This window comes from Dicentrarchus labrax, unplaced genomic scaffold, assembly GCF_905237075.1.
Source record: "Dicentrarchus labrax unplaced genomic scaffold, dlabrax2021, whole genome shotgun sequence".
In the NCBI taxonomy this organism is placed as follows: domain Eukaryota; kingdom Metazoa; phylum Chordata; class Actinopteri; family Moronidae; genus Dicentrarchus; species Dicentrarchus labrax.
Genome location: NW_026136704.1, coordinates 21375300 through 21399767, shown reverse-complemented (window position 1 = coordinate 21399767; position 24468 = coordinate 21375300). Strand labels below are relative to the sequence as shown.

Genomic DNA, 24468 nt, shown 5'->3' with positions numbered 1-24468 from the left:
TACTTTCACTCGCTGGAGGATGACATTTGCTCTCAAAATAAACATGACAGTGCACAAATTAAACTGCTGACCCATCAGTGCGTTGTCATTAAAAGAAGGATTGGTCCACATGAAATGAGCCGTCCACTGCAGTAAAAAAACATAACCTCAGGCCATTAGGCTTACTTAAGACTTTTGTTATTCCGCAGATGGAGGTTGTTAATATTTATGGAGCTGTCAATGGGAAGCTGGAGAAGCTGGGGATTTGGAGGAAAGAGAAATGGAGACCAGGGGAGTTAAAAAGTGTGTGTATCTAAGTTTTGGGGGTTAAAGGTGAATGGTGCTCTGGAGGGCAGAATGAGGCTGTAGTTGTGCTGAGGGTCTGATTGATAAGCAAAAAAGAGGCCTAAGATAGAGGGGAGACGTGGAGAAGAAGGAAAAGTGTGTGTGTGTGTGTGTGTGTGTGTGTGTGTGTGTCTGTGTGTCTGTGTGTGTGTGTGTGTGCGTGTCTGTGGTGTGCCGGTCTCGTTAGTCTTTAATGGCTGTGAGCTGAGGTGCTCTTTAAGAAGAGACCTCTCATGAATAATGCAGTCTAATTCAGTCGTACTCAAGCCGAGGCAGCCATCAGTGGGACTTCTTAGGCCCGAATCACTGATCAGCACATTTGTTCCCTCTGTGTGTGTTTCAGTGCAGACGGCAGTCAGTTGCGTCCCTCTTCTTCCCCTTAGGTCAGCTGTTAAACACACCTTTTCTTCACAGTGCTCACTATCAGCCCCTATTTGTGTGGGGGGGGGACAGCTGCGCGTCAAATGCTGTCAAATTTAACACATTATTTAAGATAAATTTGAAAAATAACGTGTTAATAACAGAAATTAATGGACCACTGTGTTTAAGATTTAGTGGCATCTAGTGGCAAAGTTTCTGATTGCAACAAACTGAACACAGCTTGCATCTGTATGTTGCCGACATGGGAGTGAGAACAGGCTGTGAAGTGTTTAGGAGAAACTACAGTGGCCACGAAACTCATGAAAAACCAGTGTTTGGTTTGTCTCTTCTGGGCTGCTGTAGAAACACGGTGGTTCAACGAGGCTGACTCCACGAAAGGAAACCCACAGCGTCTGTAGATAAAAACTAAGTTTCAAAAACACAATAATTCCTATATTACGGTGATTAAACACTAATGAAAACATAACTACGACTATTATATTCCATTGCTGCCAATAGATCCTCCTGAATGTCACACTGGACCTTTAACACTCATAATTTAATGATCGGTTATGGACACATTACAGACGTGTTAGAAGGCTTAAGTTCAATGTGAGTTCAAATATTCCAAGCATATATTGATATATGTGATTATTTGCAATTAAAATAGCATATATTTCTGCCACCCCAGGATTATTTCTCTTGACCCGCCCCTGCACATTTGTCACTTTACCATCATGACTTATGTAAAAGACCATTATATTATTACTGTAATGTCTAAATGGCTAAGTTTTCTTATTGTGATAGAATCCTATTAAAGAACAAAAAACAGTTAATTAATTCAATACTTCAGCCCTGAACCTATTCATTCCTACTGAAGACCTTAAACTTCCTGTTGCAAGAGTAAAGAGTGCATTTATTGGGGACTATTTTTAGCTGCGTATACACATTTGGTGCTGTAGTATTTCCAGCAGCAGTTTGAGATTGACTCTAAATAAAAATACAGTGTGTGCGTTCATCCTAGTGAAGGAACGTGTCATCCAGTGCATCAGTGTGTGTGTTGATTTGATTTTGGACAACAACAGAGCTCTATGGCAGTGATTTTTGAAATTAAAACACAAGCTCAGGATATGGTTTTCTCACAGTTACAGATTATTAGTAATCAAAGAAACTAATATATATAATAATAATATTTGGAACCATTTGCAGTATAAATTTTAATTGTAGTGTCAAAATCTTGAATAAAGTGGTGGACTATTACTCGTGATGTGCAACCAGACATTGAGCGAGACTACAGACGACAGAGGCGGCTACGTCAGAGCCAAAGTAGCACATTTTTAAATACAGATAATCTAAAAAATGATGAATATCTGATCTGATAATCCGCCTGGCCAATAATCTCTCTATCCCTGGTGCAAAGCTGTTTTCATTAATAGACTCAGTGTGGACCTTAAACCCAACACGTAATAATCCATATATACTGATATCCTCACTATTACACATATCTCGGAATGACAGAAAATGATACAACAAATATTACTGCATAGTCTTTATTTGGAGTATATCAGGTAAACATGCACAGTATTTTATCTTGGAGAAGAATATCAGTATCATAGACTCAGTAAGCGGAACTGTATTACTGCTGCAAACCCTCAACAGTCATGTGAGGATTGAATGGTCTCTGAATAGAAAGTAACCAGGTGATTTCTCCGCCAAAGACACGTCATTATTGTACTTAGCAATCATATTAGTTAAACTCAAGTATGGCAAATCTCAAAGGAATGAAAAGTAAACTTATAACTACTGTATATTTTGTTCCACCACCAGAACCTCTTAAAATAACCACCTCCTCCTTAATATCCCACCTTTCACAGTACTCTCCAATCAAACATCAATTATCGTGTTAACCATATTACCTTTAATATTATATCAACTTTATCTTTATTTATTTAATTCTGTAACTATTATAAATTCCAGCTAAACCTAGAAAAAAAACCAAAACACATCCCAAGTATTGTGGTCCCTTAAACAGACTATTCATGATTGGCTTTTTTTTTTCTTCAGCAGTATGTTAATATAAGAGTATAATAAGGAACCTTAAGTTATAGTTCTGATAGACTTATAGATTAATCACAACTTATTAAAGATCAATAATTAGTAAATGAAAACCAGAAGTAACTATAATAGATTATTATATTATTATAGAAGGAATTAAAGGAATTAATCAACTATTTGATTTGCAGTTTACAGACCTAAACTGCCCCCTAGTGGAAATGCAGGCTACTGCAAGAAGAAAAGTAAAGCCCTGTCTTCACGAGCAGCATAATCAGGTAGATTTTTACTCTTATGCACGTCATGTACGCTGCAGAACATTGAACCAGGCCTCAGCTCACTGGGGCGAGGTGACATTACTCTGTGACAGCTTAAAGGTTTTGCTCGTTCTCATGGAAACGGTGGAGGTGGTCAGAGTACCTGGGAGTGACAGAGAAATGAAGAAAATTAATAACTTGCATCCGGTGATATATTCACTACATTCAGCTGTGGAACTAACTCACTTTTTAGCACAGAAAGCGGTGCAGTCCCTGCCGATACTCTCGCTCCAAGCTGTTTTGTACAACACCTGAAAACAAAAACAAAATATTACAGTGAAGAGTTTCAGCTGGAGCTCACAAAACAGAACCAGAAACTCCTCTGGGGTTGACAGTAGACCTACCAAGAAAACCAAACAATGCAGGAACAGGGTGTAGAAGAAAGCAACAGTCCTGGCCATCTTGTTGGAGAGAATCACACGACCCTGAGAGACACGGAGGATAAGTCAAGAAGTTGCACCAAACACATAAAGTCTGTGTGTATGTTTGAGGCTCACCAGGCTCAGAGTCGCTTTATCCCAGGGGCTGAGGCTCAGGTATCGACGCTGACGCTCCTGCAAACACAGATCAGTTGATACACTGTCTTTGGAAAGTGTGAACATGCGCTGATCACAGGTATTCATGGGACAATATGGAAATTACATCTCGCGATTATCATGGCCGGAAGAATTGCGATTCACGATATTATCTTAAAATCCTACAAATATTCTTAAACTCTTAAAATATAACTAAAAACATACAGGAATCACTTAACCTCACATTTAGTTAAGAAACAAATATTTTAATTGCATCACAGATAATCAACACACCTGCCTGTCATGTTTTCATTTGGAATTAATTGTATTTTAAACAATTTATGTATTTCTCCTCTGGTACAACTTCTTTTTGTGGGGATACAACGGGTAAACTAAGCCTTCAGCTATGGTGACTGGCAGGTTCCCACTTGTGATAATTAAAAAATACATCAGGAAATCGAGATAGCGGTAGTGAGCTAGTTACTCGTGAGAATATTAACAAATACCCTGAAAAAGGAAATTCACATTTTTTATTGTGATATTGTCTCATCCATAACCACAAGTAACAGTAACATTTTTAAAAATGAACTTCCAGATGTTTTTTTATTACTGCCAGTCTGCGATGTTGAGAGCATTTGATCAGCGAGTTATTTTGAGTAATTTGTAATTTGTTTAAAGCTGCCTCATCTACCTCTAATCCAGCTTCTTCAACGATTCCCATTAAAAGATCACACCACACTATGGAGACATGGTGTTGCTATTTATCTGGTTTATAATTTGCTTAATGTGTTATGTGCTTTAGGAGTAACTGGGATTTATTGTTTTTTGTCTTCTATCTTTAATTGAGCTCATGAAGACCAACCAATCATGTTCATATGGCAATAAAGTATTGAATCTTGAATCTTACATTCTCCAGAATGCCTTTAAATGAAGCCCAACGCTCAAAGATCACCCATTAGTGTGACAGTGATAAGAACCTTTTGAGTGATCCAACTGGTCCAAACACAGCATGCATTCTGGTCTAAAGGCAGTTAAACTGACTTATACTCAACAATCATAAATTATTTCTGGATGGATGTTTAATGTCAGTGCAAAATGGAGAACCTAGAAATAAGAACTTTAATTGTGTAGGACTGACACCAGATCAGGCTCTATTGTAACTGTGCTGGAAACATGATGCCCTGTCATCCATGTTGGGTCAGTTAGAGTAAACTGACCATAAAATATTAAAATGAACCAAGAAATGGCAGCTGGTGTCAGAACACTTTCATTTGATCTTGTGTGTGTGTGTGTATATGTATATAAGGTGTTTCCTGTACCTTCCTGCTGAAGGAAGCAAACGGATCCAGTCTCTCCTCGTACTGGGAAGAGTAGCGCAGCACGGTGTCATCGCTACCTCCAGCCTACAGCGCAGAGAAAACAGACACATCTAAATTACCCTCCAAAATATTTTAGGGCTCAGATTCCACCGAATCAATGAGACATTTAGAAACAAGAACATCAGCCATGTAGAGCACATTTGTTCCCTCTCTCTCTCTCACACGCACGCACGCACTCACTCTGCCAGGGTAGCCCTGCAGGAATTTGATTTTCTCGTAGAGTTTGATGTTGTCTGCTCTCAGGCTGTCCAGTTCATTCTGCAGTGCCTGCATGGTCTGCTGCATGGAGCGATTCTCCTGCAGGGGGAACAGAGGAAACAAATAGATGATAAATTAGTTCTCCTAGAAAAAGACAAGAATACAGAGTGTGTATCTGTGTGTGTGTGTTGTGTGTGTGTGTGTGTGTGTGTGTGTGTGTGTGAGTGAGAGAGAGAGAGAGGTCGTGACTCACAGCTTCCAGCTCCTGATTGCGGGAGCGAAACCTTTCCCTTTGGCTGGAAATGATGGAGAGCAGAGAGTCCATCTGGCCCTGAGGAAGCTCAGGATGTGGGCTCGTGCCTGAACCTGGAGATAACAGAGATAAAACATAATTTAATGCCAGATTCAACTTCTTCTATTTACATGTATATATGGTCATAGATGTGGCATGATTAAAGATATTCATTAAAGAAAGATTAAAAGAAAAAACTAACTATATTTTGTGGTTAAATTTTATGCTTTTATCTGCTTTATTCAACTCCAGTAAACACATCAAAACTGGACTCCTCCTTGACTGTCACATCTGAGGAAATAAACACTTCCATCCCTCTAATCAGGCTAGTTCAGCAGTATTTAAACAGACAACCCCCCCTGCGGAGCCTCAGCTCAGCAGGTTTACTTCATTTCAATCAGAGAAGTTGGGCTGTCAGCAAGTCAGACTTCAGTATCTTCCCTGTGAGGACTGATGCTGCATTCATGTGCTCTCACCTCCATTAGAAAAAAAGACTTTTCACACAAGCGTCAAAACTGGGCGACTATTTCAAAGATGACACACAGATTTATTGAACGTTTAACCTGAATACTTAATTCTTTAAAAAAGATATTTGGGGCTTTTATTGCGTTTAATTGAGAATTACAGCTGAAGACTGACAAGGAGGGGGGGGAATGACGTACAGCAAAGGGCCACAGGTTGGACTCGAACCCATAGCTGCTGCAGCAAGGACTCACACTTGTAGTTGTCAGGTGAGCTACCCCAGTGCCCCCTGAGTATTACAATTTTTAAAGAGAAAGATTATCCTTTCAGAACAAAATGTTCAGCATCTGCCCTGTTGGGATTTTTGTCTTGAACAATGTAAAGACACATTCAGTCACTGATAAAGTGAAAGTGAGTTGTTTTCGCTTGAGAGAGAAATTGCCTTATCCCTGCTGCGTAAACACACAAAGACAAGAGGATAAAGGAGACTAAGCTAAACACAAACACACACTCCCACTGACAGTCAGTGTGTCGGTTGCTAGTTACAGCTAACTGGTACAGTTGATACAATACACTGGCTGTTTGGGGTGAATTAACTCCATAATGTTCCAGTTGTTAAATTCGAGGGACTGACGCAAGGGGACACTTCACTTACTACAACAAGCCTTTAAGGTGTAAAGGTTTAAATTTAAATAAAGGAGTACTTCTTCAATTCTGTGGGCACTTAATTGTACCAATTCAAAAGTGTCACTTTGAGATATTCTGGAGGGGCTTCTGTAATTTTTCTTTTAGTTAAGGGGAGGGTCCAAAAAGAATTACAACTCTTAAAAATGTGATACAATCATTGTTGTATAGTCCCTCAAGATTTGAAACCAGACCCTTTATAAATCCAGGGACCTACCAGTAAACATCGCTGAGGCCTCCTTGATCGGCTCCGGGATGCTGCCCATGTCGCTGACCTCCGACCCGTCTGCGTCGGGGCGCGGCAGGGAGGACATGGCTTGGATGGTGCTCAGGTCATGCTCCAGCTTCAGGATGAGCTCCTTCTGCTCCGTGCTGGTCCGCACGGCAGACGAAAACTCCACCTGCAGCTCCGCGTAACGGCCTGTGGAGAGCGGAAAGGAAAGGTGAATTATTTTTCATTCAGGTTCCTCGTCTGTCTATGTATTTTGTTTTTACCTGTCAAAATAACTCACCTGTGGAAGGCGTAAATGGCAGAAGCAGTCCAACATCATGAAACCCCCTGTAAGAATCCCCCTTACTGTCTAGGCTTTCCTGGCTTTCTAACTGATCTCTTTCTCTGAGAATACTTATTTCACAGAACCATCCAACAAAGTGTTCAACAAAGCACATTTCCAACATGATTTTTGGCAAAGAAAAAAAACTACCACAGCACACTTTTAGTATTTGTATAAAAGAGATTTACTTCAATTATCACACCTAGGGTGCATGTGAATAATAATGATGATGAATCAAATGTCAATCATAACAAATACATTGTGAACGTTTCATACAGTGATATTGCTTTTCAATGTTGTAGAAGGGACTGTTTTACAGTGCTGAGAACAAACAACATGATACGTTTAGTAAATAGAAAGATAAAGAAACAATGATACATGAGGAAAAACGAAAGGGAGGGAGACCCCAAAGGAGAAAAAAGCATCTCAGGAGTGACAGAAGTGCTAGGGAAACAACTTTCAAAAAACATCTTAACCATCCCTTTACAGTCATGCAGCCTTTTGTACTACAACACACATGTACGCGCACACACACTCACAAAAAAAAAAAAAAGCAGTGGGAGAAGTTATGAGAATTATTACACTTCCACATTGTTGATGACAGGTTGGACAAATCATCTAAAAACACTCTGAACTCGCTAAAGCCTCAACAAGCATCTTAAAGCTTTCCAAAAGGGGAGGGGGGGTGTGAAGATCTCCCCAGGTCATTTGGTTGTCAGACTACACTGTGGTTTAAGCTATGGGTGAACTGAAGCGACGACACAAGATAGCAACATTTCCGGAAAAAAAAAACTACAAAAAAACTGTCAGCAACCTTTCAACAGAGGTGGATAACTACTTCACTATTTGGCTTTTTGCTTCCTCTTTTAAGTCTTGCGAGCATTTGCTGAAATGTTTGACCCAGAGTTGATCTCTGGGTGTTAAACTTGTACAGTTAAGCATTAGATAACTGGAGAGATAAAGAGGAAATGGTTTAAGACTTAAAAATTAGCTGGAGCCAATGTGAGAGTTGAGTGAAAAAACAAAAAAACAAAAAAGCACGCAAGTAAAGTGGAGGGGGAGTTTAAAGGATGAGTGTATTGTGCTGTATTATGTGTGTATGTATTACTGAGTGTGCTATGCATACAGCACCACTGATTCGGAAAGTGTTTCCTTACAAAACCCACTTCATAAGATATATTCTAAAAGTATTACAAAAAACATCTGAGGTTTTTTCTTTCTTTCTTTTTTTCCTGAATATGGTGACCAGTGCTGCTGTTCGGGCTTCCATTACAACTAATATGTCAAATGAATAACCACTACTTCAACAGATCATACAGTAAAGCTTTACAACTTCAGAAAACATGATATGATATACAGCATCTGTTACACCTTTACAATGTTATTCAACAGTGTATAGAATCATCTGATTTAAATTTGTAGAAAAATATCTGTGGATCATGGAAAAGTCCTGAATCGTCCCTTCTCTTCTCCTGCCTTCAAACAAAAGCATACTGTGACAATAGTGAATCAATAGCTACTTGATCGACTGTATTTACACGTCTCTTTTCCAAATAACCATTAGAATTGGCACACGTCATTATCAATACCTGTAGTGCCATTATTAATGTCACAGCAAACCTGACACAAACAGAAAAATACAAAATGCCCTATGAATAAATTCAGTGTTATTACAGTGTACGCTGTTTCTGCATGCTTCCTCCTTCATTCAATGCTCTGGCCTTTCGCTGCTAGTTTAGGTTATGTACAACGTAAGAAATGCATTGTGGGAAAACAACTGTCTGAAATAAGACCCGGACCGAAGCGCATCTGCAGGTCAGTCATAAGAATACACGAGTTCATTTTCTTCCTTTTACTCTTTCACTGCACCCCAGCAATTATATACAACCCTCTCCGGAGAGCTGAGAAAAGTCGAGTTTAAAAGTACCAATATGAAGTAGATGAGAAATAAATTTGGATCGAGATACAACGGGATATATTATGAACAAATCAGGTGAAATCGTCTACAACTAATGACATCACTAGTTTGGTGCCCTGCTTGGCAGTTAAAGGCACAAATCTGATGATCTCACATGGTTTAGGTGAGTTGATGGATCTGGCTATAAAATGGCAAATGGGTTAAGTGCTTATACTTTACAGTAGCTATTCATCACCATAAAACATACTGCGGGTGTCCAGTCCAAGCAGTCCAACAGAAGGCAATAAGCCCTCAGTATTCTGCAGAAGACAGATGTTTCACATCAGTCGTCCACAGGAAGAGCCAATGTTTGTGGAATTTTACAATTATCAGATACATTAGAAAATCCAATTTCAGCTAATGCATCTTAATGCAGTGCAATGAGGTTATCGGTATCTTTTGACAGGCTGCCAATATATCTGGATGTACATTCAGGGTAAGGGGAAGCTTAAGGATGGACTGAGGAGATTCTGGATATAAACCAACTCATAATATCTACAACTGTACAGGACAATGGCCCTTTTCTGTCACATAGTTACCTGTAGTTTGAAATAAGGGGGCTTCTGTATAAGAATACAGATTATCATGTAGAAAACATGGGTACAGCTATCTTATGTTTCAATTTTAGTGTTAGGATGCGGATGCGGAGTCTGTGCTTGGTTCACAACCACTTTTAAAAAAAGGCATACATTTCCCAGGATCCCGGGATCGTACTCTGTTGTAGTGTTTACAGACCCTGTCCAAGGTAAGATCCTAATAAGTGCTTTGTTACGGACTGCAATATAAATTCTGCATAATCATAGGCTGGCTATCTGTTCAATCTGGCGTAGCACACCTGCTAGCTGGTACACTTCTCTAATCTCAATTTGGCAGATATGACCTCTTTCAAGTTAACACGTGTTCTCAAGTTTAGGTAATTTCATTTGACCTATTTGACAAAGTGTATACATTTGGACCTGTTAATTATGTTAATATGATTAACGAGTGGGCGAACTCTATCTAAAGAAAGCTGCATGCTCTGCCGAGCGTTAGTGTTGGGCTTGCCCAAGAAACAGCCAGAAAAAAAACAAAAACCCATTATCGGAGAATAGAAAACAGGAAAAGAGATATGCTATCATATATTCACTGATCTTGATATGTCCTTTGTTTTTTCTAGCTAGCAATTTAAGAGCATAACAGTTGTGGTAAAAGCTTTATGCTTACGGGAGCATGAATTGTAGCAAACACATTTTTCAAAGCTATTGAAATGACACTAAACTTTAGGATTCATGAATATACAAACAAATGAGAACTAGTACATCTTTGTAAATATTAACCAATACTGCCGGCAGTCTATACGTCTAATAAAAATGTTACTTGCCCTCAGGAACAGTATAATCCCTTAAAAAATAGACAACTCAAATGATAAGACATTAAATGAAAAATACAGCACCTATAAATAAGCAGAATAAAAACCAAACTATAAATGCAAAATAGCAATAAAACCAAGCTACAGTAAATCATAGTATTACACTACTTTGTGAGAAGATTAATGTAATGGTAACGCATCAAACAGCTTAAAGAAGGGTGTCAGTTGTGCACTAGTAGTGTGTGCAAGTAGATACGAAATATGACCCAACTCATTGGAAACACTGAACACTCCTCAATCGCACACACTTGTGCACACGCATGTATTGACAGGCGTGTGTGTACATGCACCCGCACGCAAACACACACACACACACACACACACACACACACACACACACACACACACACACACACACACACACACACACACACACACACACACACACACACACACACACACACACACACAAAGGGGAGGCAGTAGGCTGACAGGCACTGAGGGCTTGTGTGGGACAGGGAGGAGGTGATATGCCTTATAATTTGTAGTGTATACAGTAGAATTCAATGTAAAAGACTAAACATCCCTGGATACAGGACAGACTGGAGGAGAGTGGTAACTACTCATACCAGGGTTGGGGTGAATTCACTTTGACGGCAATCTACAGGAAGTACAGATTAATCAAGTACTGTACATTGCAATTTATTCACTAAAACCCATATTTTCAGTCGGAAATTTCATTATTGATAATCTTCTTAAATTTAATTCTGAGTGAATTGACCTCGACCCCGACTTACATGCAGGCAAATACAAATGCACACGACACACACACACACACACGCACACTCTTCCTGATTTGGCCTATAAAAAGATGTGTGTTTGTGAACAGAGAAAAGTTGTCGGTGGTGCAGACACACACACACCCAGCAGGTCCAGTGCTGGGTAAAGCTGTGACGTGCACAACCTAAAACAACAAGAGACACGTAAGTATCACCATGTCAGACAGCTACAGTACTACGTGAATTCATTGTATCGTATTTCAACAACGCAACATTATTCCATTCTAATTCTTTTTTTTTTTTAAAAACAGTAACTTGTTATTCTCTTATTTTCTGTTCTTATTTTGTACTACCGTAATTAAAAATGCTTCCTAAAATTCCCTATTTTGTACTCTTTAGAGTCAATAGACTGTGCAATCTCTTATTGGCAACCAAATTGCAATATCAAAAAAAGAGATCATCCTTCATCCTTAAAAGAAGGGTTTAAGGAGGCAAAAAGAGGGTTCCTTCCTTCCTTCCTCTTCAGATGAGTGTGTGTGTTTGTGAGGAATTAAGAGATCCTTCTGGCCATCACATGGCTGTCAGCAGGATAGGATATGGGACACAACAGGTCAAAGTTCATCTTTCTTACATCAGTAACCATGGCAGCTCAGCCGGCAGGCTTTCCACTACCCTCTTAAGAGTGTAGGAGTGAGATAAAAAAGAAAACATGCTGCCATTGAGAAGAGAAAACACACACACACACACACAGACAAACACACACACCATTTTTGGGTGTGTACACACACGCACAGGTGCACGCTGACACAACCCCTAACATACAAACACGCACACGCACACACACACACGCAGTGAGTGAAAAAGGCAAAGGGTTTGTAACAGTCACTCTACAGTGTGAAAAATGAGGCGTCTCACTGAGTGAGGGGAGGTTTGTGGACACTTGGGAGGTGAGAAGAAGAGCGGAAAAAATCTCCTTTAAGAAAGTGAGAGTTCTTGTAAGAGAGTTCCTGTCTCTATCTATCATCTATCAGTGTCTATCACTGTGACAGCTGCTGTGTCAGGCCTTGCCTGTGTTACTGAGTCCAGGTTTTGACCCCAGCTGTGGGTCAGACCCCAGCTCAGGACTAACCAGTCTGGTGCACCAGTGGCTGGTGATAGGGGGAGGTACAGCAGGGCCGGAGGCCAGCAGGACGGCTAAGTGCTTTTCTCAGTACAAAAACAAAACTCAGTTTAAAAAAAAAGGAGAGACACGTAAGTTCTCTTATTTTGTTCTTCTAAGTATTCAGTAAATCTTCTTTTTAAGGGTTTTGCCAACCACTCTTTGTTTCTTTCCTCTTTTCGGGAAAGCTTCTATGTAATAAAAATGGCTGCTGAGCTTGACTTTGGCTGTGTCCACTCTCCAACTGGAACAGAGCAGGAGGGGTCCAAGGTTAGAGGTCGTGAGGTTATGAGACAAGAGGGATGAAGGATGGTCAGGGGGAGCTAAAACTCCCACTCTGAGGGATCCTCTTTGCTGGCAGCCTTCTCCAGCCTGTGGATGATGTTATTGAGATTGGCTGCTTTCTTCTTGCGCAGATTGTTGTCCCTGGGGTTTCTGGCAGGGCCAGAGGCTGGGATGTTAGTACTAGAGGCAGAGCTACAGGGGGATGCCTCTGTGAGGCTGAAGAGCCCCAGTCCACCCTGTCCACAGCTGGAGCCTGGCCCGGCTAAGCCTGAGGTGGTGCAGTCTAGCTCGGCAGGGGAATTATTAGAGCCCCCTGCCTCAGACTCAGCTTCCATGTCGTGGTCTTTGCATGCTCCTCTGTGATCCTCCAGGCCAATGCCCAGTCCCTGGCGTATCTCCACTGTGCCCTCAGATTCTGTCCCATCACAGCTGTCCCCTTCTCCTGATTTGGACCCGCGGAGGGACGGGGAGCCCCCCTCACTGCCAGGCCCTAGCCCTCCAGCTGCCTGGATCTCTTCTATGAAGAGCTCTCGCCGGATACGTGACCTAGTAGGGACACATGAGTTCAGTCATGCTACTCGAATACTGAAATGCAATTTGTCAGACGTGAAGCATTTGAAACTATACTGATGTCAAAATATTGTATGAGTGAACTGAACAGGGCAGGGACTAAAGCCCTTCCTGGTTGCCATACCATTTATTTAAAAATATAACATGATCTATTATGCAGAGTCAACCTAGAACATTCATTCATGAAGATATAATATTATTAATTGCAAACCTACAAATTAAGATCAATAAAGCAAACACAATTACAAGCAACAAAAATACTGTTTTATATGGAAATGGAATTATATTTACTCAAATAATCTCAAATACCCTTTGGAGAACAGCCTGTGATGACTTGAGGGCAATAGATCAATATTCAAGTGCGTCTCTTTTCCAAATCCTGACCTGTAATTATGGAACCAGTTGATGACAGTACTGGTCTTCAGGTTGAGCTGGGAGGCCAGCTCCTCAATGGTTTTTGGGGAGGGATAGGGCTTCTGCTGGTAGGCCTTTTTCAGGGCCTCCTTCTCTTCGGGGCCCAACACCACCCTGGGCTTCTTCAGGTGCTGCTGTCCTGGGCTCTGGGAGCCCTGGAGGTAATCCGGTCCCAATAAGCCTCCATCCACAGAATGGCCATCACTCAAGGAGCTCAACCGCCTCTTCATGTAAGCTGAACAGTGACACAAAAACAAGAGGGAGAAGTCAGTACCTCAGAAAATACATTTGTAATGAACAAATATGGAGAATGTCTGCAGCAGTTTGGTGATTTGCTACAGAATGTAGTTAACAGAGGCTGGTATCTTTGTCGATGAGCACTCTTCATGTGAAGTAGAACTATTCCAAACAGCTATCATGGATTGGCTGATCAATAGAAAATTAATCAGTGGCAATTTTGATGATAAATTAATTGTTTAAGCAAAAACAGTAAAAAGTTTACCTGTTCAAGCTTTTCAAATATAAATATTTGGTTGTTATCTTTCTCTTCTATGATACTCCATTGATATTTTTGGTTTTAGGACCGAAGATATTTGAAGGCATGACCTTGGACTGATGACATATTTCACAATTGACTGACATTTTATAGACAAAACAATCAATCAATTAATCAAGAAGACAATTGGTGGATTAATAATTATAATGTATTGCAGCCCTAGACTGATCTATATTGTTTAGGCTTTTATGGAAGATTTTGCAATCGCATTGGCATTTTCAGTCAGGAGATTTCTGTACGCATCAGGCGGTCATCAGAAGTCACTAACAGTGGATGTTCCATGTTTGACAGATGCATGACACCAGGAAACGTTTTGCCTTACCTACTGTGCATCAGACATTGTTCTAAAAAAATATTCCTGTCATCCTCTTCAACGTCCACTAGATGGTGCTAACGCATTTCTCAGGAATTCTAACAATGAAAGTATCACTTCCATTTTATAGCAAACAAGCAGCACCATTCACTCCGGGCACCAGCAGCAGAAAATGAACAGCTCATGGCAGCTTTGCATGAGGTTGACATTTTATCAACCCCAATACACACTGCCAGATATATTAGTGTTGTGGGGGAAAACCCCTCAGAGCAAGGTTAGACCACTCTGAAAGTTGTGTGCTGCCTCGCAGGCTTGTACCACAAGGGTGAGAGGTCAAATACGGTTACTCTAGACTAGGTCCATGTCTTTCCTCCGGGGTCTGCTGTTGGCTAGGACTATTCCCAGTCCTATTTAGATGCATTACTTTGGGGTCAATAATCTAAAACGAAGTTGAATAGAGAGTAACCCCACCAGACCGAGCCCCAAACCCACTGGTGTAAGGTCAGTTTTGTTTTTCTGCCCTTGTGTGCGCAGTTTGCGATATCAGGAGGGTAAACTGATCCTGGATGCTTGTGCCTACTGGCAGGTTCAAATATGCGTACATGCCATCTCTACAGAGAGCGAGAGCTTGAAGTGGGCAGTCAGGGGTCACTGTGAGGCAGCGAGGAGGGTGAGGCCTCTCGGCTTTGCTGATTCTTAAACGCATCATGCAAACAGAGGGGAATAAAGAATGATGGAGTGATAGAACGGGCTATGGGCTAACAAATGATAAAAATACGAGCTTATAGACACTGGTGATTATTATGATGATGACGATGATGAAGAGGAGTGCTGATGACTGTGAGTAAGCAGGCCCCCGGCAGTCCCCTAGCTGTCACATCTAATACAGTATGTGATGTCTGCAGTCCTGATTGGTACTGACATCACACCAAGATGACTGTGATCTGCACAACATGCTCTGCTGTCCTGCACAAAGGATATTGTGTGTGCAGATGTGCATGGGTAATTCAAAGGCTGCTGCTTGTGTTTTTGTTTTTTGGAGAATGTATTTATAAAATAAATACATGCTTAAGCAGATGACATGGAGGTTTTGCCTTTTGTTTATTATCTCTGAAGGCATGTGGCTCTATATAGCTCTGTGTGCCTTTGTTTTCTAATCTTGGAGCTTTTACTACACACACCTTTCTTCTCCAGCCGTTTCATGTCCATGAGTTTCTCCACACTGTGTGGGTCCTGGAGCCAGAGCTGCATGCGGACGAAGGGCTCTCTGCCCTTCAGGCTGAGCTTGTGCCAGGGTTTGGGCCTGGCCAGCAGGTCTGAGACAGAACCCTGAGTCAGACCCAGGATAGTCTCCCCAAACAGACGCTGGCCTGGTTAGGCGAGAGAGAGGATATGAAATGATCATTTAAGAGAACCGATTTAAAAGCTGAATAATTAATTCAAAGAAAGAGGAAGAGCAACTCAACCACAAAGAAAGCATCCCCATGTATGTTTCTTACCAAGGTTATTATCAGTCAGCACCTCCTTAACCTTTTTGGTTATGGCGTAAGTATCAAGCTCAGGAGACATTGCAACCATTTCCTGGATGCTGAGACCCGAATGACCAGGTACAGGTAGTGGGGTGCCAAGCTGAGACTCCCCACCTGAGGGATCCTCAGACAGAGTTTTGAGACTGGAGCACGAAGCCAGTGGATCCCCTGTGAGACCGTTTACAGACTCCTCAGCTGAACTGAGGGGCGACTCTGGAGCAGGGCTGCAGCTTGCTGATGTCTTTGGAGTACCCTCTGCATGAACAGAACAGACAGGGCGAGAAAGATCATGCAAGTTAGAAGACACGTTACTATGTAAGAAAACAGAGTTTCATCTCCTCTCCCTGCTGGGCTTGGGAGGGACTTCAGTCATACTACATCAATTAATTTAATTCCTGTTAAACAAACAGCAAAGGTGCTTAAGTTTTCATTTTGAAGCTTTTTTGGCTTCCACCTCCTATTCCTTCATCTCCCTGTCTCTGTCTGTGTAGTACTGCTGTGCAGCTCAGCAGGCTGGAAGAGAGCAGTCATGAGGAGCTGTCAGTGTACATTAGCTGCTGTTTACACCCCCAGAGAGAAAGAGAGACACGCACATGGACGCACACACATACACACACACAGAGCTGCCATCTGGCGCTGCAACACTAACTTGTCTATGACATGACAAACCAGCAGCTTGCTGGCTGACACTGCCACAGCACTGAGGATGGGGGGATGGTGGGGAAGAAGGATGGAGGGGGCTGGTGTGGGAGGCGGAGGGTGGGTGCAGTGAGTGACAGACAGACTGACAGTAACAACTAGCCACTAGCTCTAATCAGACATTTAGAGTAATGCTCTAGGAAGCCTGGTTTTGTGAATCCATATACTCTATGTGCTGGTGTGTGTGTGTGTGTGTGTGTGTGTGTGTGTGTGTGTGTGTGTGTGTGTGTGTGTGTGTGTGTGTGTTTTTTGTGAGTGTGATTTGTTTACCTTGGTTCTGAGCTTGCTGGATATGTGTGTTTTGCCCCTGGTCTCCATTGAGCCACGGCTGCATGCGGAGGTATGGCTCTCTGTTCCTCTGGTTCAACTTGTTCCACGGTTTGTGTCGAGACAGGCTGTCACTCAATATTCCCTGAAACACAGAATTGGAGAATGGCTTAGACATGCAACCGCTGTAGAGTAAAAACAGAGACAATAAAAACAAGAGCAAGGGCACAAACATACAACACAAGCTTTTTTTTGGCTCCCTTTACCTCTTTGGAGTCCTCCTGGTTGTGGATATCATCTCCTGTCTGGCTGCTTATGGCCCTGCGGTGGTCTGTATGCATGTTGCTCCACCACTGCTCTCTCCAATAACCCACTCCTCCAGAACTTCCGGAGCGGTTCAACCCCTCAGAGCTCCGACCCAGCCTGAGAGCTCCATCAGTGGACAAGTCAATCCCTGAAGAAGCCCTGCCCTCTCTCTTCACGCTGGAGCTGAAGTCCAGGATAGGAGACGGGGATGAAGGGGAGGACAAGAGGGAGCTGGGGGGCTTCTTGAGGGAGAGTGCCAAGGGGTTATAAGGGGGGGGGGAGCAGTGGGGCGGGGAGCTCAGGAGGTCCCTCTGAGATAGAGATGCTGTGGAGGAGGAAGAGGAAGACGAGGCTTTAAGTATGGGCTCCAGTGCAGCCTGTTGGGCCTCCATCTCTCTGCGAGCTTGCTCTAGGATGGAGCGGATAGCCTCATCTGATCCGCTGCCCCCTCCACCTCCTATACTGCCTCCACCCCCTCCTTTCAGTCCTGCATACAAGGGTTGAGCATGGGACAAGTCTGTTGAGGGAGGAGAAAAGGGCCATCATGAGAGACACCGACTAACACTCACAGCCACAATGTATCATCTTCAATGATTTGAGTCCTCTGGAGATGAGAAGAAAAAAAAACCACTACGACTCACCGGCTTTCTGCACCTGCAGCTCTCTTTTGGCCTGCTCCAGAATCGACTTGATAGCCTCATCTGAACCCGCCTCTGGGGTACGGACGCGGGCGGTAATGTTACCTGGAAGGAGAGGAAGAGGGAACGGGAGGAGATGAAAAATCTTGTCAGATTAAAAAGCAGAGATAACCAACAATAACAGAGCCTATAGTAACATCAAATAATTACACCATAGCACAGCACAAAGAACAACATTCCCACCACTGAGCTACAAGGCAACTACACTGGAGGGATTGTCATAATTTCTCTGGTCCCTTCGGAGCTCACACATGCACACGTGCTACAGGGTTCATACAGTAAATGCTCCCCACAGAATAACAACTACCAATAAAATCCCTAAATACACATGCTGGCTGTTCCTTTGACGCAAGTCACTGGAACTGTGCGGTTACCTTCAAGGCACATGTATATCTGTGTGCCTGCCCACAAATTAATAAACGCCAACTCACACGCACACACACACGGACACACACACGGACGCGCGCGCACGCACGCACACACACACACACCATAGATACAGTTCACCCCAACACAAACATGCCACACAGACAGAACGTGCTACAATCTCTGCGTGTGAAGGGGACAGACCTGTGTGTGAAGCTGTATTGGAGAGGGCTCTCCGCTTCGGAACATCCTGAAACACTCGGCTAAGCTGGGGCTGGCCTGAGCCCTCTGTTAAAAACAATATACCACACACTATGTTACAGCACTTGTGTGTTTTGTTTTTTGTTTTACAGCTAGACTATATGGTGCCCTATAACGTTCTGCAAATATATGGAATGTGTGGACACTTCCATCTAATGCACATTAAAGTACCATAAATGCATTGATCTTCACCATCTGTGGCCTCGGTATAAATCAAACCTCTGCCTCTAACAGGAATATTAAACTACAACAAAGACATATGATGGATAAAATATTTAATAGCACACATTAATCAGGGACAAACTAACTGCAATCTTGTTTTTAACATGGACTACATCTAAGACTAGGGTGGTACATTTTGTTATATTTTTTTGTACCACTGAGACCACCTTCAATCAGAAATGTCCTGATGCGTTAACAAAAGCAGGCCCAGGCTAATCGAATCTACCCGTAGTTAACAGTAGCCCTGCCTTCCTCCTGGTTCCCACCAATCAATACTATTGATGTGTGAAAGGTTTCTGTATTGACCACGATAGCTAGGAGAGACTCTTGGGATCAGTGCGTGACTAGGAACTCATTCAAAACACACAGGTGTGGCACAGGATGGGAGTTAGGAAAGAGGAAGAAAAATAAAAAGCTAGTCCATATTGACAGGCTAATCAATGGCTCTGTGCAGGGCTGAACACACACACACACACACGCAAGACATACACACACACACTCACACTCGCACGCACGCACAGACACATTAAAGATACACCGACTCACCTCTCTGCCGTCCCTGGATGCTGCGCAGTGCGAGGATGTTCTGCTCATCTGCGAGGAACTGCCTCATCTTGTGGAAGGGCTCCTTCCCTCGGATGGTTAGCTTGTTCCAGGGCTTTGGTCTGGCCAGGATCTCACTGACTGAACCCTGGGACAGTCCCAGCACATAGTGGCCAAACACACGCTGACCAATGTTGTGCTTGATCAGCTGCTCTTTCACCTGCCGGGCAATCTCTGCTGTGTCCATGTCCTCCCCGTCCAAAATACTTCCTGTGGTGGCGTCAGAGTGGCTGGGTGATGGGGAAGGGGCGCTGCCAGCGGTGCTACTCCCATTAACGGGAGCCATGTCTGGGCTGGCTGGAGGTGGCTGAGGGCTGCTGGCTGCCAGCGGGATGGCAGCAGAGCCAGAGCCAGGGGTGGAGGTAGGGATGGAGCTGAGGGTTGGGGTGAAGGGGGTGAACAGTAGAGCCCCACTGGGGATTCCAGATGATTCCTGCAAGGCTTTGGAGTAGAAGGTCTGGAGCAGCTGCCGCTGGATCAGGGAGTTCAAAGCCATCTTACCACCCACCAGAGGGAACACAGGGGAGTAGAAGTCCTGTCCAATGCCCGTAGGAGTGAAAGGGTGCGTTTCGCCGCTGCTGGTGGTGGTGGCAGTGTTGAGGGGGTCCGTATGAGTGCGAGACAGAGGAAGCTGGGAGGAGGAAGGAAGAGAGGGAGGGGGAGGAGGGGGCGAAGAAGAGGGGTCGCTGGGCATGGTCTCCTCCTTCGATGAGGACTCTTCTGTCCCTTTTCGCCCGGCTGACCCTACAAGAAAGGTCAAACACACCATGCATTATGGGGGAGTCAACAAAAAAGGGGTTCCAAAAAGACAGAGAAAAAACTGAACAAAAGTTGAAAGTTATCTTAATCAAGTCTTTTCCAAATTAGTGAACTTTGTTTTCCTTTTTTGCCAACCCCCCCAGACAAAGTGCCCATGCATTTGTGATTTCAACCTTTCTTGTAAGCCACAGCCTGGAAGAAAAAAAAGGACAAACAAAACAATTGACACTGTGCCATTTAGGCAGATTAGCTTGGCCCAGGGCTCAGTCGCTTTCTCTCTTGTAGGCAAAGTGGGAGTAACTGGACAGGGTAAAATGATGTCCTTAGATAGCCAATACACCATGTGAGTCCTCTTCCATGCTGCTGCGGCGTGTTCCTAAACACTGAATTATTCCATTGTAGATGCAGTATCATAGTCTTTAGTTCATAAAAAAAAAGAAATACATCCAAAAAAAAATTGGAGCAATAAAACTCTTTTGAAAAACATTTTTTATGGCTAAACACAAAACAGATGCATGTCACCAAAAAACAAAACAAAACAAAACAGAGACTGTACAGCTCTGCTGACTCTGGCCTTATTTCACTTCTTTCCTGAATAGTTAAAAGACTGATTACATTTTCACATTCACCAAAACAAATAAATAAACTATATTTTCTCAGTCTCGTAACTACTGGAATCCATCTTGATGATAAGCGCTGGGAGAAATATTATTATAATGCATAACCATTGAGACTTAACATGATTGAGTAAGACAGTAAGCTCCCCTTACTGTGAATGTTAATCAATTCAAAGCTATTCAACTATTCAAGCCTAAAGCCATGACATTTCAAACCCATAAACACTGTTGCAGAGGGCAAGAGTCCTGATTGTAGGGACGATAGTATGGTGTCCTCATTTTTGTGTACTGCAACTTTGTTACTGTTCAGGTTGACCTCCTGCTGCGGTATTCAAAGACTCCAGAGATACATTTTCCTCCTCCAAAAAGTGTGAGACTAAAGCAACAACATTCTGTACCATGGCAGAGCATTTCTTTTGTATATTGTGGACCCAATATTGCAAATCATTCCAAAAACATAAAGAAATAGTTAAGTATTCTCAGAGAAAAAGAATCTATGTACATACATGCAGCATGTATGCACTACCCTGCTGCGAAATCTTTACAGCCTTACCTGTAGCTGAGCCCTCATCTAAGCTCCCATGAACACTGGACTCCACTTCAGTGGGTGTTTTTGCTGGTCTGAGTGAAGGTTTTGCAAAGACTGTCTGGCCAATCTTGATGAACCCAGAACTTAATAAAACCTTACATTTGGGCACACTTACCGCTGAGCTCAGTGTTGGCAATGCGCAGAGCGGCGCTCTCAGATTGAAGACTACGGTTCCTCTCCAGCAACAGCACCTCCAGAGGTTTGGATGAGTCCTGATGGAGGGGACGAATGGAACGGAAATTAAAATGAGACTTTTCAAAGAAACTTTGCTCCGGCCTCCTTGTTCAAATGCTTGTTTTTAGTGATCTAGTTTGTACAATTTTGTTTTATCACTGACCTAATTACTAGTACTGCAACAGTAGTAGTAAAGTCTGTTGCTTCATTTCACTTATGTCTGTAGATTGTAACTTTTACCTGCACAGAGTCAGATGTTCCAAACTCCATAGACTTGAGGATACTGTGGGGAGAGAGATAAAAGAAATTCATATGAACCCTCTACAAAGACACAAGCACACACATCACACCTTTTCTATTTCTGTCGCTTTAAGGACAAAGAAAGGATAGAGGGGCAGGAGACACAATATAACAGAAACAGAACAGAACAGAAATACAAGCTTCACCTTCATAAGGCCACTCAATTGAGTTACACATCTTAAATGAGGACACGCATCTTGTTTAACATTGTTAAAGACATCAAAGGCATGCAATAAATAAAGCTGTGCTGGACACAGACACAGACACAGACACAGACACACACACACACACACACACAGACACTCCTCTGTGACAGCTCCTCACCTCAACTCCTTTTTCACCTCCTCATAGTCAGCCTGCTTCTGCAGTTTCTCCTCCAGTTCCTGTAGATAACAAAGACATGAAATGACATTAAAACAAATAAAATAACAAAAGTAATCATTGGAATTTTTACATTCTTTATGCATTTTGTACTTATTTCATTGACTTAACTCTAGATAACGGAACTGAATAAGTAAATTTGTGAATATAGTTACAGGTCTGATCAGAATAACAGGGGAATTAACATGTGAAAATAACTTAAAACAAAAAAACTGCTGGTGTGTGTTTTGTTGGTACCTTGAGAGTGGCGGTCTTGCTGCTGAGCTGCAGCTCCAGCTGGGTGATCTGGGAGCTGGTGGTCTCTCGGAGTTTGGTCAGGCTGGCCTGCAGTCTCTGGACGTCCTCCACCAGCTGGGCGGTCTCCCTTTCTTTGGCCCTGAGCTCCGCCTCGAGACTTGAGTGGGATGCCACCTCAGCCGCCTGTTCCTAAAGGCCAAATAGGAAGGCAATTTAATCTAATGAGCAAAAGCTATGTGAGCCTTTATCAGAGTTCCTTCTCTCAGATACACTCAATTAATCACTACAACAATCAGGATTTCTATGCCAGACAGAAGTTGATCTATGCACTGATTATTGTTTTAAAAGGCCTCCTCCTCTAGGTCAATAATCAGAAGTAATTCATCACGAACAGATACTTTGTCAGGCAGGCTGTCTTTAAGAGAACTAGGTCTCACCTCTACAGTCTGTTGCACAGGTCCAATAAATCAGTTAATCAATACACCAATCACCTATTGACTCCAATGCCTGACCTTTAACACCTTTGGGTCCATACATTGAAGCTTTAATCAACTGATCGGTTCTAGCATAAAAAAAGGCCAAGCTGATCTTTAGCCTATCAATACCTCTTTGTCAGCCATTCAGTAAATCAGTGAAGCAGTGAAATGTGTTACCGTGTCAGGGTCGGCCTTGGCCGGGCTGCCGAGCTGCTGGGATTGGTTACTCAAGGACAGCCGCTCTCTGAGCGACTCCGCCTCTCTCTGAGCTGCTTCTGCTCGCTGGAAGGAGAATAGGAAAATCAACTTGTGGAGATTCTAACATTGTCAAACATGATCAGTCTACAGGTCAATTCAGTGCTACTGTGTAATGTATGTTTCTGGTGTACACTAGACACATTTCATCTCAATTTCACACTAAGCCCAGAGAACTTAATATATGTCGGTCTGAGAGAGAAGACTGACAAGAGAATACTGACACCAAGAAAGAAAAAGTTCTTCCTGTTAAAAAGTAAAAAGCGTTGAGCAAATAGCGTTCCAAAAAGACAATTAAATGAAAAGGAACAAAGTTTTCCAATATACCATCTTCTTCTACCAGCTAACTGTGTGTCTGTAAGGAAAGGAAGTCCACCCCCTTACAGCATAAACAAATATACGAGTGGAGGAGGGCTGAGAGAATGCAAAGTAAGTGTGGAACGACAGTCGAGGGTGGATTTTTCCTTAATTGAAAATATTAAATTAGTCTTGAGAACTGAGATGATACCCGATGCCTCGTATTTATGGCCAAACTGCCATGCTCCAGTTGGGAATCATCTGTAACACTGGCCAACTTGCCATCATTAGGAGTTACAGGGAGCCGATTCCACAGTGTTCCTAATTGCAACCATATTGAGAGCTGTTATTGACTGGGTGGGAGTTGGACTGCTAGTCGCAAAAGAAAAATCCTGTTTTCCATTTTCTCCTTATAAAAGCGTATAAAAAGTCTGTGACTGAGCTGGAGGCCATGCTGTCATCCTCTGTAAACCTCAAATCAGAAGTGTGAATAGTGTGTGTGTGGCATTATAGTCGGAGCGCTACCCTTCGGGCTAATATTAACATTACATGCCTATGCTACCCCTTTAGCCACAAATCATACTCTTAGGCTAATAATGAAAGTTAACAACAATGACATTAACAGATACCACAGGAATATTTACAACACGAGGGCAGAGGGCGCGCCAACGGGCTTATTTCAGCTGGATGGGTTTAGTAGGTGTGTAATAAACATGTAAAACAAACAGCAGCCCTCACAGAAATAAGCAAGTCAATATTTGTTAATATAAGCCACATTTCATAGATTCTGAGCAGATAAGAATATTTCTGTTTTAAAGGATAAGGATTGTGATGTTCTATATTTTTGGTACTCGCATAAAAAAAAAACAAATGTTGGTCTGTCTCTCAATGCTTTTTCCAACTTTCCCAGCCTC

The 24468-nt window shown here is 42.6% G+C and overlaps 1 protein-coding gene across 4 annotated transcripts in view; it reads right to left on the bottom strand.

Annotated features, from left to right (window-relative positions):
- Positions 1–2218: 2218 nt before the first annotated feature.
- The window catches only part of cux1b (cut-like homeobox 1b), a 61366-nt gene continuing 39116 nt past the window's right edge, over positions 2219–24468 (bottom strand). For 2 of the 4 annotated variants that reach the window (XM_051396685.1, XM_051396688.1), the window contains 14 exons: positions 23180–23284; positions 22527–22715; positions 22233–22291; positions 21849–21891; positions 21550–21646; positions 19413–20213; positions 18588–18671; positions 17961–18062; positions 17280–17836; positions 17017–17158; positions 16018–16302; positions 15700–15888; positions 13620–13884; positions 7298–13211 (listed from right to left, as the gene is read on the bottom strand). In XM_051396685.1, the coding sequence (XP_051252645.1) occupies positions 12704–13211; positions 13620–13884; positions 15700–15888; positions 16018–16302; positions 17017–17158; positions 17280–17836; positions 17961–18062; positions 18588–18671; positions 19413–20213; positions 21550–21646; positions 21849–21891; positions 22233–22291; positions 22527–22715; positions 23180–23284 (3426 nt within the window). In that variant the 3' untranslated portion in view covers positions 7298–12703. Of the gene's footprint in view, positions 3157–3239; positions 3305–3397; positions 3479–3550; positions 3608–4887; positions 4972–5127; positions 5245–5398; positions 5512–6800; positions 7005–7297; positions 13212–13619; positions 13885–15699; positions 15889–16017; positions 16303–17016; positions 17159–17279; positions 17837–17960; positions 18063–18587; positions 18672–19412; positions 20214–21549; positions 21647–21848; positions 21892–22232; positions 22292–22526; positions 22716–23179; positions 23285–24468 lie in introns of those variants that run through there. The other 2 variants (XM_051396689.1, XM_051396686.1) reach the window with 2 other exon arrangements.